Below are 15,306 nucleotides of genomic sequence, written 5' to 3'. Positions count from 1 at the left end.
ATTTAGAGCTGCTGTCTATATTTCATGCTTAAAGTCTTCTGAAAGTTGTCTGTGTGGATGGGGAGGGGGTCAGATCAAGGTTATTTCCTTTCTCAGCAACCTCCCCTTTTAGGTATCTAGCTGCAAACCTTTAAGTGACACTCCTAAAACCACTAAACCACCTGATGCACTGATTGTAACTGGAACTATTCCCAGACACACACCCCCCCCAAAAAAAACAAAAAGTTTTATGAACAACCTGATTATTTTTATTGTTCCATCTGCAAGGTCACAGTACCTGGGTCAAAACTTTTGTTACTGTTGTACTAATGGAAGAGACAGTGGGATCGTGGATGATAAAGTAGATGTAAAGAATAAGAACAATTAAATCTGCGTTTTACACTATATGTTAAATCTATAGAAGCTCTGTGAAGCTGCTTTTTTTTCTTTACTCGTCTCTATAACATCCTCCGAAACGGAGCCATGCCTCTCTAAGTGCCTTTTACCCATCAGTATGTATTATCAGCGGATTTACAGAGTCAATAAAATGAGCTGTCCGTCCAGCTCTGATTTACCGTCCCTCACCGGGCCCGCAGAGGCCCGCGCGAGGGCCAGGGCTCCGCAGTGGCGCCGGAGGAATCCATCAACCTAATTAATACAAAGAGGGTTGCACGACATTGTGTGCACTCTTAAAAATTGCACTTAGACATTGAAGTGAATGTGGAGCGGGAGCAGATTCGACAGGGATCCCAGGTAGCGAGGAGGGACAGGGACTTATGGACTTCACACTCAGTGACTTTGACGTAATTACTCATTACACTTACGCAGCTTTCTCCGCGTGTGTTGAGTCACCACACGTTAAAATAGCAGTTCATCTTTCTTACGAAAATGACCAATATGAACTTTACATGTCGCGACATGCGCGAGCTCATGAACGCAGCCTCCGGAAAACCCCGCCAGCTCTCTCAGTAGGAGCGGCGGCGGCGCGTGGCAGGGACTTCCGCTTTCCTGCAAGTCAAGGGCGGCGCGAGCTGAACGCGGCAAGTTCGTGTCACCTGCTGTTGCACGAATTTGTACACCGTTTTACGGCGTTCATTTAACACCTGACAGTTTGATAGTTTTGCGCAGTCTGTAGCTCACAGTTGGCTATATATATCAGTTCTTGTGTTTAAAGTCATTAAAAGGACCTAAACATTCTTAAATTTCTCTTAAGTGTCACTGATGTTACAGCCCAGTCAACCACCTCAGGTCAGGTTTTTCCCACTGTGAAACTGTACGGTGCGCGCGCGTGTCACAGCCTGCGGAAGGGGCGCGAGGAAGTGCGCGTGAGCCACAGTGCGCGCCGCAAAGGCAGGTCCGAGTGTTAGACGGAATGCTAATGTGCGTATACTACGTGCATATGCGCGTGCAGCTGCAAGTGAAGTGTGGCTTGTGAGCAGTCGCGCGCTCACCCAGCCGCCTCAGCGGCATCTTCCTTGACTCGAGCCGCTGTGCGGGTTTTTATCTTAGAAAGAAATGATGAGTTGCGGATAAAAAAAGACGGCCGATGTGATTTACAGGAACGCTCCGGTCATTAGCGCGGACTAACTGAAATGTGTCAAAGCCAGCGCTGGATCGTAAAGTACGTCGGCAGCGGAATCGTGTCCTGTCCGCAGCTCGCCCCTTACTCATCGATCGCCTTAATAAAACTGTGATTGCTGTATTGGCTTGTCCCCAGGGGAGAACATTTATGGCGTTTCCAGGCCTGTTTCACCCACACTAAATTATACTGTAAATCTTGAAATATAGTAATTTCCTTGTCTTCACGGGTTATTTTTTCTCCGTTCTCGCTTTAAAACCGCAAAACCACAAAAAGTGCTATGCTTCCTAATCGCTAATCACCCCAATAATATTTATCATATTAATAGTGTTTTTAAGGGCAGCACAGTCTGGGTATGGTACCATAAGTGAAGAGATGTCATCCTATGCAAGATAAACCCACTTTGGGATTGTCTCGGAGTCTCAAGTTATTTTGAACATAAAATGACCAGAAGGATTTAATAAATGAATGACCAGTTAAAGGCAGGTGTGGTAGCAGGTGAAGATATTGAATCTGGGTCCAGTTCTTTAGCTCATTGTCCATGTTCTCTTACTTGGCTACTTCAAACAGTCTTAAAGCAGATTTCATGTGATGTTAGGGTTAGGAGATGCCACAATCAAGGTGCTGTGCACCACATGTAATTGCAGGTAAGCGTCAGATGAACACAAGTGCAGTATGGTGTCTGGTATCTAACTTTCCTATACTTGTTCTGGAATTTGGGACTTGGTCAATCATCATTCTGCATGAAATAAGAGTATGCAGTATCAGATTATACTAGCATTTCGGTTTTCCAGCTTCCGCTTCTCTACATTGCTTTAGCTGCTCAGTGGTTAGTCCATAATCCCCCCCCTAAAAAAAGAAAACCCTTTTCTTAATTTCAATTAAATACAAATATGACTATCCTAAAGCATCCCAGGGTAAAAAAAGATGCAGTCAGTGGCTGTTTATTTATAAATATTTCAGATTTACAAATTCTTCCCTTACAGTTCTCCCCCCATGCCTTGCATGTATTTATGAAGATAAACAGGTCATTAGCTGCTTTAAAACAGAGTTCAAAAATCCACATTTGAACAGCCAAAATGAATAAATCCATAGATTATGGCAATTTACAAAATTAAGATGCTCAAAATTCATTCAAAACATCCACAAATACACTAAGAATTTTATGTTATAAAGTTAAATCCATATCAGTCAGTTTCATGACTGTCAAACAGCTAGAAAAAAAATGTCATTTGAAAGAAAACTTAAATTGGAAACAACAAATTACATGAAAATGAAACAAAGGTACAATGCCCATGGTATATAGCACCCTTTAATAAGCGGTCTGCCAAATTCAGTATATTAAAAGAAAGAAAAAAAAAAAAAAGACTAAACATAAAGGAGGTAGCTACTGACAAGCCAAACACAGACAACCACTAAGTGAACACATGGAGGATTGCATGCATTGTTGATATGAAAAATGAATGCATGCTTCCAGGTTTGAGGCAGCCTTCAATGTTTACTGCGTCTCAGAAATTTCATTCCCTTGCCTGAAATATGTTGGAGAGAAATCAAGTCAATGATTACAGAAGATACAATGTAGATTACTGTTACTACTCTCTGAATACATCAAATTTTATCATTTAGCGTACGCTTTTCTCCAAAGTGATGTACATCTCATCAAAAATGCAATTTATGATGACCCATTGTAAGTAGTGTATCTAGCAGTGTCGTCACCTTGGTGAATAAGGTGTGGGCTGATGACACCACATAGAGCTCATTGGAAGTCCCTTTGGAGAAAAGCACCTACTAAATATATAAATGTTAATGTACATTAGCAATTTAACCAATTTAACTATGAGAAACTGATTTTAACCTGTACTGCAGATATGCAGTCACATATCAGATTTGATCAATTTATCTTTAAATCTAAGCTCTAACAGGAGAAGTGCAGTCAACTGAAATGAAGGCAAGCATATTGTTCTAAACATCACAAAAAGAAGGTGCTGTTTTCATTTCCACAATGAGCCTCACCATTCTTTCCAATAGATTTCCTGTTACGGATGTTTTTCCGATTGCTTTTCTCTGAAATTAAAGACATGCTAAATTAATGTTCACTGATGCAGCGTTATTCCTTTTTCCCCCCAGGAAAAAAAAAAATTCATTACACAAAACCAAATGCAAATTATTGCCAACTCAGTTTATATTCTACACATATTCTTCCACTTAAACTGGATTCACAACTCTCATGCACTTAAAATTAATAGGCCAGCTCTTTGCTGTTGGGTTACTTACCCAGGTGGACTGTAATTTTGTTGATCCCTGCAGGGCTCATCACAACACAGGTGTAATTGGAGCTAAAATCCTCCTGAAGAACATTTTGAAACACCAGGTCTCTCTGGATGAAAACTGTTTGGTTTCTGGTCTCTCTTCTGGAACACAGAGCACATAGAGTAGTTTTGGAATCAGGACTGAGTCTCTCTCTTTCACACACACCTCGGTGCCCTTTTCCACTGGTAATGTGTTTTTTGTGCACTTCACTGCTGGACGTACCTCTCATCAGCCTCTGTGACCCTGCTGTCAGGGTACTTCATCTCTATGAACTGATTATTTGCCAGCCAATAGATCAGAGTGAAGTCATCTGGAAATCCTGGATCAGCTTTGCAGGATATCACCAGCGGTCGTCCTGTATCCAACACCAAATACTTAGAAGAATGCAGCAAACATGATTCAGCAGAAGAAATGGACCTGCAGCTTTTCAAGTTCAAGTTGTTATTGTCATTCCTCTATATCGCTTGTATACAGTGGAATGAAATGTCATTTCTCCAGAGACCATGATGCAATACAGAAAAGAGAACAGGACAATAAGTACACAGGGCATTTCTTTTCTGAGATGTTAGTCATCATCTGTGTGCTTTTTCATAAATACCATTACAGAGCGTTAACTACCTTTAGTACCATCTCTGAAGTGCATCCCCTGCACCTACCCAGATGCGCTACTTCACGGTATAGGTGCACAATGTTACATCATCATGATATTCTGTCAAAACACCTTAAAGATTCATTATTATAACTAAAGAGGAAAGTGCTTTAGAGCAAAAAAGACTCATTACCCAGATCGGCTCTTATCCTGGGCTTCACGGGACTGGTGATACGAGGCCCTGTCACCTCTAAAAAAAAAAAAACAAAAAAAAAGTACCATTTCAAAGCAAAGTCTGAATGTCTCAAATGATAAAAGTTAGTTTCAATACTCCTTCTCGGATGCGCGGGGGGGTGTGTAACACCACTATTAATTTCAGGTTTGTTACAGTCACAAAACTACATAAACTGATCCCTCGCATCATCCTAACGGGCTCCACAGTCAGTGCTTTATTAAAAAGGGATCTTCGGGTCGGAACCCATGCGGAACGCATTAGGTGGGCGCGCGCGCGCACACACACACACACACACACACACCTGGAAGTGCTGAAGCCATCAGCAAATACATGCTTCCAATGAGCACCGCAGTGAATGTGAGCGGAGCTCCAGGCCCTGTGGAGGAATCACACGCGTTACACACACACACACACACACACACACAATTCTTTCTCGGACTCCCAAGTACAGTACAATCACTCTGAATCGGTACTGTAGATATAGACACTGTACAACGCAGGAGTAACGGTGAGGACGGGTCTCCGGTACACAACTGTGTGTGTGCGCGTGTGTGTGTGCGTGTTATCTCCGTTGAGAACAACAGGTAAATCCTGGTATTCTCCCTCGCGCTTCTATTAGTGTCCCGTTCATTCTTAACAAAACAAAGTATGCATAAGCTTAGTTTATGTGCCTTTTATTCAAAGAACTTACGGAGACGGCAACATCTTACCTGTCTGAATCAGTTCACGCCCCATGATGCTGCTGCCTCGTGAACTACTGTGTCCTCGCGGAGCGGATCGCGACCCTCGTGCCGGCGCTCATCGTTGCGCGACTTTTTAAACGCTCGCGCTCGTCACGCTCCCCGGTGCGTCATCGCTTCCCCTACGCGCCGTGGTGACACGAGCAGCGCGGAAAAAAAACACGGACTGCAGCACTTTCTGTTCATATGTTTAATAGTTGTGGTTTCCAGGTGCTCTCGAGAGCACAAGTCGCTCCGCGCGCGCGGAGATCTCGCCCTGCCAGCGATCCGAGAGTCGCCAGTCACGCGCAGCCTCGACGACGGACTTCGGCGCACGTTTCATAGCCGCTTCATCCGCGGGGGGAATCCGTTCAGGAATCACATTGATTCATGACATTTCCCCAACAAGTACATACAAAAGGCGGGAAAATACCAAACTTTATACACTTCCCCAGTCATTCCAGTAAAATACATATTTAAAACGTTTCACGTGACACTGTCTGCGTTGCTGGGTTCACCATATCATATGCCCACCAATTACCGGATTAAAGTGCGACATACATTTTCAACAAGCTCAGAAATCCACCAAGTCTAATTACAACATATACTGTAGATAACATCGTTTTAAAAATATTGAAACTTAGAACACTTTAACAATGGGCTCACAGCCCAGACTCAAGTGCAAACTCTAGAAGTATGGGGAGAAGACAAATACATGAACAGCACTTAGTCTGGATTTGTTAAAGTTTTAATATCCAACATGTCATCCAAGTCACCAGGCCTCAGTGCGCCAGTGACACAGGAGGGTCCCCATTACCAGAGTAAACCATGTGAGCACGAGTCACATACTGTTACTGCTGCTCCACCCCTCATGTACAGTGACACAGCAGCATATAGGCAATATCCGTAGGATCACCTCCCTGGACACACACACACACACACACACACACACACTTGGCCAGTGAAAGAAATGCACCCAACTGGTGTACATAACTGCCCATCTTTCCAAGAGCCCCTTCTGATTAGTTTCAATCATGTTTGTTGGCTATTTTAAAAAGGGGACAAAACTGAAAGCACTGGACACCAGGTAAGAAGCCCCATCCCACTGCAGGTTAGCTGTGGTGGTATCAAGGTGAGCACACACCTGAACAATCTAAAATGAAATGACCATTTAAAAGGAAAGGTGTTTTAAGACTTCAGAGAGGCTTTAAAAATCAAATGGATTCATCCTCTCACAAAAAGCCCAAATTTTTTGAACTCATAAAATCACATAAATGAAAACATTACAAATAAAGAAAAATTTAATCCCATGTTGCTGGAAAATGCATTTTTTCCTTATTAAATACAGATTAGTAAGTACCTGTACATGTTTATATATACGTATACATAAAACATACCAATATGCATGTGTATGTATATGTACATATACATATAAAAGTTCATTACAAAGTTCTAGCTCCCCAACCCAAGTCCATCGACTGGTCTAGCATGTTCTTTCGCAGTCTGTGTGCACCATGTTATCTTCCCTTGTTCGACCAGTCTTCACTCCAGTCCGAGGGTATAGTTGATTCCTTGTACTACGCCTATGATCACTGGTTGCCAGGCAACAAGATAGCGTAGCCAGTCCAGAAGCTGTCCATACATGACATGCGGCCTTTCCCACCTGAGTATCTGTTGTCAAGGGAAAATAATTTGGCCAGCCATCTGAAATAAATACCGTAGATAGGGAACTGTCAAAGGCAATACAATTATCCGTTGATTGCTTTCTTAATTTCATTCTTTTAACTTTGACTCAATGTCTTCTTAAACTGTGTAAGTCTAAAGAGACTAAAAACGTGACAGGATTTAAAAAAAGAAAACTTCCTTATCTAATGGTGGACATGGTCACTGCTACATGTTTCATTTACATTTCTTTAGCGTCTCAACAGAGCAACTTAAAATAAGATATTTAACCAATTATACAGCTGGGTAATTCTTTAGTGGAATAATTCAGGGCAAGTGCCTTACTACAGCAGCAGGACACAGGTTTCTAACCTGGGTTCTTTGAGTTGAAGGCTGCAACTCCTATCAACCAAGGTACCTGCTGCCTCACAACCTGGTTCCTAACTCATAAAAGGTTATTTGTATTTTATATTACATTAAAAAATGCATTTGTACAGTACTGTTATGTATTTTAATTCTAAATCTTTACCGTTTGTATTCATTATAGTATTTACTTTGGAAAGTGACATTATTGTGAATATTATGCTTAAGTACCACCAACACTGCACCCACATAGTACTTGAATGTAAATGCATGGCAAATATGTCTTTATTCCAAGATTCTGAGCGGTATGAAAATTCTGAAAAATTTTACACTGAACTATATTATTTTAATAAAGGGACAGCTGGTAGTGTAGTGGTTAGAGTTTTTGCCTTTGGATCCAAAGGTTACAGGTTCAATCCCCACCTCCAGTTGTATTACCCTGGATCAAGGTATTTACTCTAAATTGCTCCAGTAAAAAAAAAAAAAAAAAAAAAAATTTAACCAGCTGTATAAATGAGTGAATAATTGTAAGCTTGTAATTGTAATAATTGTGACCTTAAGGTGTAAGTCACTTCGGAGAGCAGTATCACCTAAATTCATAAATGTAATGTAATGGGACACAAACTATTATAGGGTACATTCTTTCCATTAACCTTTCTTGAACATATTTTGAACTTGAACCAAAGGCATACTAGCTCCTATAGCAATCTGAAAACACAAAAGCTATGAGAAACAAAACAAAAAAAAAAAAAAAAAAGACCAGATGTAAATAAATCTGACAGGTATTGTTCAAATTTAAAGAGGTTATTTTTAAAACATTACTGTCTCTCTTGAAATTAGAAAGAACTCATCAACAGCAGAAGGTTCCAAAACACGCAAATGACGGCATGTTGGTTTTGCTGAAACATTAACACTTTAGAGCTGTTCCAAGTTACAACAGATAAACTGGAAAACTAGAAAAAAAAAGTTACAGTAATTCAGCAATTAAAAAAGTGCTGCTTCAGCATGTAAGCATGCAGCTCGCCTGTGACCACGGAATGCCCTGGTATACCGTATTAAAAAGCTGCACTTACAAATGATCGTGTAACTGTGTTCAAATTCACACCTACACATCCACAAGCGAAGCTGAGCCAATGAGCTGGATGAGAACGGAAGTCTCAGGCTGTTACAAAAAAAGCGTATAAGCATGTTCCATCCACGAGACACTCACTCTGACCTTAACAAAGGGCTATGACGGGTTAATCACATGAATGAAACCTCTATTGATGAGCCTATTGCAATAAGTGTATGACTAATTATAATTTTAAAAAAAAAAAAAAAAAAAAAAAAAATACATATGACTAAAGTTCCACACAAGAAACTCCCTAAGTAACTTTTGACTCAAGAGCTGTGAAGAGGACACACTGAAAACTTAGCAGCAAGTAGAGTAATGGTTAAAGCCACTGTCTTGTGCTAAAAGGTTCCAGGTTCGAATCCCATTTCCGCTGTAGTGCCCTTGTCTACTTACCCTAAATTGATACAGTAAAAACATACAAAGTTGTATAAATGCATAAATAATTATAAGCAACTTAGTGTGCAAATCTGACATTGTCCATAGCTTTGGGGAGAAGCACCACATAAACAAATCAATGAATAAATTAATAATTTTTAGAAGTAGGAGAAAGGTGAAGAGGTTTCTTTAGGTACGCCCTGCTCAGAGTCAGTAAGGATACGGGTTGCTGAACATTCTCTTAAGGTCCACCTTCTCTTTGCAGTATGGACAGGTCTGTTTCTTTCCCACGATGCACCAGCCTCGTATGCAAAACTCATGGAATCTGTGGATGAAGCCAGTCAAGGAAGCAATGCAAGCAAACAAAATATCAAAGAAAGGTATTTCGGTATCTGATCTCAACAAAAATGCAACTGAACTTCAACAGCATCTCATATGTTTCAAGTTACACAACTCAAATTAACATGCTGCAACAGTCATTTTCCCCCACTTGTTATTGTTCATTCCACTGTAGAGCAGAAACAAATTCTGAACACATGTACTCTGTGGTTAATGTACCGATTACTTCTTCCATGGTGACATAACAGTAGTACGCATAGAAGAACCGCACGGAACAGGAAGTGAACAGATGTCATTCAAACACATAACAACAAAGTTTAAACTATCCTTGGATTTTTGCTGTGCTCCACTTCACCTTTCTAATCACATATTGGTCACACAGCCCACAGTGATTGGATACACATGGTTGCAGGACAGTCTGTATGTGTTCTCGATGATGCCTTCCTCGCTCACATCCACCAGGATTGGCTGGCCACACACTGCACAGATGCTGTCTGACAGGTGCTTAGTGGGCATGCCTGATGCACTGTAATACTGTGGCACAAACACAGGTGTTACAAGGAGATGCATTTTTGCGAAGTACACACGCTACAATGCCATACTGATGTCTCACAGACATTCATACAAACAACCGTAACCAGACACTTCAAGATGGGAAAGGCTTTCAAACTTGAGCACACACACCCATAATGCCATAACATACTGAGGCATATGTTTTGTGTCACAGTAAATATAACAAAAAAGTGTTATATAAAAGTTCAGCTCTACATACAACCTGACTGACACTTGATGAAAAGGGGAAACTCCATCCCTCTATTACTTGGTTAAGAATATTTATTAACCAAATAAAATTTTCTTGAAAGCACTAGCTAAACTAGCTATATTGATGCCATGGTAACATACAAGCAGCAGACAGTGGGGTTAGAGCTGCTACCCAAAGGACAAAGTTCAGAATCCCACCTTCTGCTGTAATAATTTTGAACAAGTTAATTATCCCAAACTGCTCCAATAAAAATTACCCAGTTGTATAAATAGGTAAAAAATTATAAGTAGCTTAACTTAAGTGAACTCGGGGAAAAAGCATCAGCTCAATAAGGAAACAAACGTAATGGTTTATTTTATGAATCTGTCATAAGAGGTCATTATATGATATTTCCGCACAGCAGCTGTTATAACCTGTTATGAGGACCTCTTTCTGCTGTCAAGCTGTGTAAACCCAACAATCTGGTCCTGACAAAAACTGCTTCAAAGCTCACCCCAACTGTGGAGGCCATGAAGTCTGCACACATTTCTGCAAAGTCCCGCCCAAGCACTCCATAGTAAAGGCCGTAGAAGAGCAGCGAGACCCCAAAATCCATTGCATCTTCTGGCTTTATTCTGGAGGAATCAAAGAGAAAGAAAAATACAAAGGAGTTGTCTGAAACCTCAAGTACACTACCTAAAAACAGGCCCTGTTCCAATGTAAATTTTGCTATTTAAGGAAACTGCTTGCTTGGGACATTTAAAAAAAAAAGCATAACACAGAAAACGACATTCAGGAGTGTGTTCAGTAAAACCGTATAAAGTAAGCCGTAAAAATTAAATGTTTTGTGGATCTCCGATTCCTGGATTATTTAATACATTCCTCCCATATATACAGTACTGCAGCTAAGACGCTGGCTCTAATGTGAGCTCTGCCACTCTGAGGCGTGGAGCTCCTAGCAGAGACATTAAATGACTCTGCTCCACAGATATGAAGGGAGAGACCAGGGGACAGATTTTTGAGTTGCCTAAAGCACATGGGTTTATCGAGTGTTGAGCAACTGGACCCCACTGGTGAAACTGGAAGGTTCTTTCTGCAAATTGTCAGCTGACTGGGAGAGTTGAAAGTTGTTAAATGAGGACAGAATGGGTTGGCTGTGGACCATTCATTTAGCACGAAGCTGGCTTAACAAAAACTTACCTAAAAATTAGATTTATGCCAAACAAAGTGAACATGACAACAGTGTAGCCCACAATCCCTGTTGTGTAGCTCAGCTTGTATAAGAGCAGGAACCATTTGTAGACCAGCCTAATGGAAACAAAAAAAAAAAAAAAGGAAGAAGCCACTTTTTGCAGAAAGAGGGAAAACCTCTGTGTACAGTCATCACCATAACAATGAGAGGGAAACAGTAGGCTGTCCTTAGACTACGCAGGTTTCAGTTAAACTCTTTAGGTTCAAATGTAAACAGTGTGCGAAGGGTTACCTGGGGGTTGTGCAGCTCAGCGGTTTCCGTGTGGCGCGGAAGGTGACAAACGCGGTGACCGCTGAGAAGATGAACCATGTGACAAGGAATCGCCACCAGTGCAGCTTGGTGGTGAAGTACAGTGGGACGACCCACATTTGGAAGAGTGTCACCAGCTAAAGTGAATGAGAAAGGGTTTCTTAGAACATTTGTGAGCACAACGCTGCCAGCAGTTCACACTGAAAAGGAACGTGCATGCAGTTCCTTGAACCACAACAGGAAACTGTTACAAAGCAAAACACAAGGGATAGATCTCCCCGATTACCTTTGCATTTCTTGCTAATTACACATTCCAATTGTATTTATCAGTTTATACATGCAGCATGTTCTGAACCATAAAACAACTTTTTTCCCCTCCATGAAGTGCAGTTTAGACCGCTTACATGTTGCGAGAATTGAATGTTAGCCCCACCTAGCGATACACATTGGAATTACAGCACAAAACAGGCACACACTACAAGCTATGGGTTAAGAAAAACTCCACAAAAATGTGCTGAATACACACACACACACACATATATATACACACAGCACTCCTGAAGTAAAATGTTCATGGACAGAAATGTCAAATTATGAGCAGATATAAAACAGTAAGAAAAACAGCAGCATTCCTTGTAGCGTCAACAACAAGGAATTGGGCAAAATTTGGCTAAGTACTGGATTAGAAGAAACAGTGGGGCTGGATGGCATGGTTGCGTTTGCAAAGACACGTGTCTGCATGGGTGTTTCTGTATGTGAGTGAGCACTCCCACAGGAATACTGGCAGGGGACTCACATTGTAGGACTTGGGGTGCCTCTGTTTCCACTGCACCAGGAGCAGCTGGGCCAGGACAAGTGTCACAATGAGGATGAGTACCATCTCAGCATGCATGGCTTCGTGCCCCTTGTGCTTGGCATGCATCCTGGCATGTTCCAATCTTTGCCATGTAAACAACAAACAAAAAACATATGGAAAAAATACAATTACATTTCATATAGTCCATTTTTAACAAGCTGTTACATTTTCAAGAAGGAATAGAACAAACTCAATATGTAGAATGATGAAAATAGCATGCTTAGCAGACAAAAACACCTTTAGCCAATTTATTATTTCTTCCCTAAATAATTCAGGGAAGTGTCTGCTAATCTTAATTTTATAACAGAAGGAAAATCTCAGGGTCAACCTCTTGGTCCAGTGCCTTACCTAACAGGAACTGTGCTGCCTGAGTGAAAAGACTCCTAAAATATTAGTCCCTATCATGAGCACACCTAGGCTATGAGAACTTGCTCCAGAGCTGGGGTGTCTAAGCCTGGAGAAAGTGCAGTAGCACACACGTTTGTTCTTTGGAGCCAGGACCGAATGCCTTTTACCATCACAGAAAACCCCTATTATCCTGCTGGCAGGAGGTGGCATAGTGTTTAAAGCTCTTGCCTTGCAATCAAAGGACCTGGATTCTAGTCCTGCTCCTGCTGTAGCACCCGTAAGCAAGCACTTACTCTGAACATCTAGTGTGAAAATTACCCTCTAGTTAAAACATATAAGTTACTGCAAGTCTCTTACTTGTTGTACAAACCTCACACTGAGTCGCTGTGCAGGAAAAATAATTGCAAAAAGGACAATTTAGCCCAGGTGGACAAAGTTACTGATTTGCAAACAACCACTTCTGGTGATTAAACAAACTGCTATCACTTGTTTTCCAGGAAACAAAAACAAATGTAAAAGAATGCAGATCTTACAAGAAACTCCAAATACATTTTTGTACATAAAAAGTTCTTACCTCCACTTCTCTTCAGCTGAAAGTTGAGACAAATCAACCTGAAAATAGGATAAAATCAGAACATAAGAACATGATGTACTTTAAAAATCATGCTACAAATAAACATGTAATTTGTGAACCATGACACATTATTATTATTGATCTACTACTTGGCTGACACTTTCACCAGAGCCTACAGTATCTGACCCATTTACACAGCAGTGTTTCACAAAAGCAATTTCGGTGTTAAGACCTGAGTGGAAGGAAGTGCAGCTTGAACCAACAACCTACAAGCTCTTGTCCTTAGCTGTTATGCTCCCTGCTGGACCCTACACGACAAATCAGTATTTTTAAGTGGCAAAAGAAAATATTTCAACTGCAATCGCTGAGATTACATACCCTCATTATTTTTAGTATTATTCACCTCAAATCAGTGGTAGTGCTATAATGCTGTCTTGTAATGGGACAGCAGGTATTGCAGCGGTCTGAGATGTCACCTTGTAGTTTCAAGGTACTTGGTTTGAATCCCACTCCTGCTGTTCTACTACCGATCAGCAAACTCGCCCTCACCTGATCCAGTAACAATAACATGCTGTATAAATGGGTAAATCAGCAGACCAGCACTGTAAATCACCTTGGACATAGGTGGCAGTTCAAAAAATTGAAACATTTAATTGTATTCATGTTGCTGATGGCTTCACCCAAAGAGACTTACAGTGATTACCATGTAGTCTTTAACTGACCCCTTATCTAAGGTGACATGCAAAGCTAGATGCCCTACGGTAAACTCCGTGGATCATTCACCTATCGGTAACAATCGGTTACCAGCTAGATTCTAAAGTACAACCGCACACTGAGACGGTGGGTTTCCAGACCCCAGTGGAGGGGACATTTGACTGCTGAAGCCCCAGAGCTACACACACCGGTCAGGTGATCACATTCTGATTCTCATCACACTGACTGTTAGATGCAGATGATCCTTTGCACTGCATGAGACACCGCTGTCGCCATGACACCGGCAACTGTTGCGTATTTAATTTATAAAGAAACACACAGAGTGGTGACGCCTGTTCGCTGCTGGCTCCGTTCCCACTCATGTCATGATCGTCCAAGCCTAGGAGGAGCTCCACCCAGCGAGGGCCACGTTGGCGGAGACCGCGCCCAGGACGCGCGAGGACCACAGTGTGCGGACACTTTGTTCGGACACACTGTGAACGTGGACGGAAGCGGTGACGCCAATCCCAGCATCGCCCTCCCACAGGGTAATACTAGCCTAGCGACACCCAGCCGGGTGCACTTAGCCTTAGGATCGACGGCGCTCCGGTACAGGCTGTCCCCGCGGCGATGCCGTAGTGTGAAAGAGCGGAGGAGGGAGCTGTGCTCTTCAGTCTCAAGCCAAGAGTGAAAAACCGCGGGAGAGTGACATGATAATGATTCATTGTGTCCGCCTCGCACAGACTGTTCTTGAATCCTGACAGGAGGGACACCGCACCGCTCACAAAATAACTTAAGTCTTAAGACTTAAGACTTAAGATAGGTTAATACTAAACTGCACTCCCCCCCCGATCAAATACCAACCATCTTACCTAACCACTCCAATACCAACAGTCGGCTGCGTTATAACAAAACTGAAATAATCATGGTATCAGTAGCTAACCTTGCAGGCTTGCTAATTCTATGTTGTTAGCAGCTAACCAACAGCCTGGGATCCGTGCTCCTGGGGGGACCTGTAGCGTGACGAGCAGCTAGTGCTTCTCCGTGTACGTAACGTGTGCGAGCGCAACCACTGGGATGCCCCAACCTGCTGTGCTTCATCGTGATGTCCGTGTCCGTGGTCGTGCTCTACGCCGTCAACCTCCACCTCAAACACCCCCGCCATCTTCGGGAGCACTGAGGCGCGCACCTCGCGCCGGCTTCTTCCGGGTTGGCCGACAGGATGACCAATGAGCGTCGCTGAATCCGAGCCTGGTTCCGCTTCGCAGCGCTGCGGTGGCCAATGACGTGAGAGCAGCAAGTACGAGGAATGCTGTCGAAGCAATCTG

At 42.2% G+C, this 15,306-nt stretch overlaps 1 protein-coding gene across 5 annotated transcripts; it reads right to left on the bottom strand.

Annotated features, from left to right (window-relative positions):
- Positions 1–2,486: 2,486 nt before the first annotated feature.
- rnf121 (ring finger protein 121) lies at positions 2,487–15,301 on the bottom strand. Of its 5 annotated transcripts, none has more exons than XM_029250913.1 (15): positions 15,066–15,301; positions 13,286–13,323; positions 12,304–12,445; positions 11,490–11,644; positions 11,207–11,314; positions 10,521–10,641; positions 9,665–9,798; positions 9,149–9,250; positions 5,403–7,074; positions 4,994–5,068; positions 4,651–4,707; positions 4,091–4,223; positions 3,833–3,969; positions 3,572–3,622; positions 2,487–3,087 (listed from the first exon to the last, which is right to left on the bottom strand). In XM_029250913.1, exons 1-9 carry the CDS (start codon positions 15,141–15,143, stop codon positions 6,954–6,956), a joined length of 999 nt encoding a protein of 332 aa, XP_029106746.1. In that variant the 5' UTR covers positions 15,144–15,301; the 3' UTR covers positions 2,487–3,087; positions 3,572–3,622; positions 3,833–3,969; positions 4,091–4,223; positions 4,651–4,707; positions 4,994–5,068; positions 5,403–6,953. The 5 variants fall into 5 exon arrangements, with proteins under 5 accessions (XP_029106746.1, XP_029106750.1, XP_029106749.1 ...); XM_029250917.1 differs by lacking the exon at positions 15,066–15,301 and adding an exon at positions 14,922–14,943; XM_029250916.1 differs by lacking the exon at positions 15,066–15,301 and adding an exon at positions 14,188–14,246.
- Positions 15,302–15,306: the final 5 nt, after the last annotated feature.

Source organism: Scleropages formosus, chromosome 4, assembly GCF_900964775.1.
Source record: "Scleropages formosus chromosome 4, fSclFor1.1, whole genome shotgun sequence".
NCBI classification, from domain to species: Eukaryota; Metazoa; Chordata; class Actinopteri; order Osteoglossiformes; family Osteoglossidae; genus Scleropages; species Scleropages formosus.
This window is presented reverse-complemented; position numbering and strand designations above follow the sequence as displayed.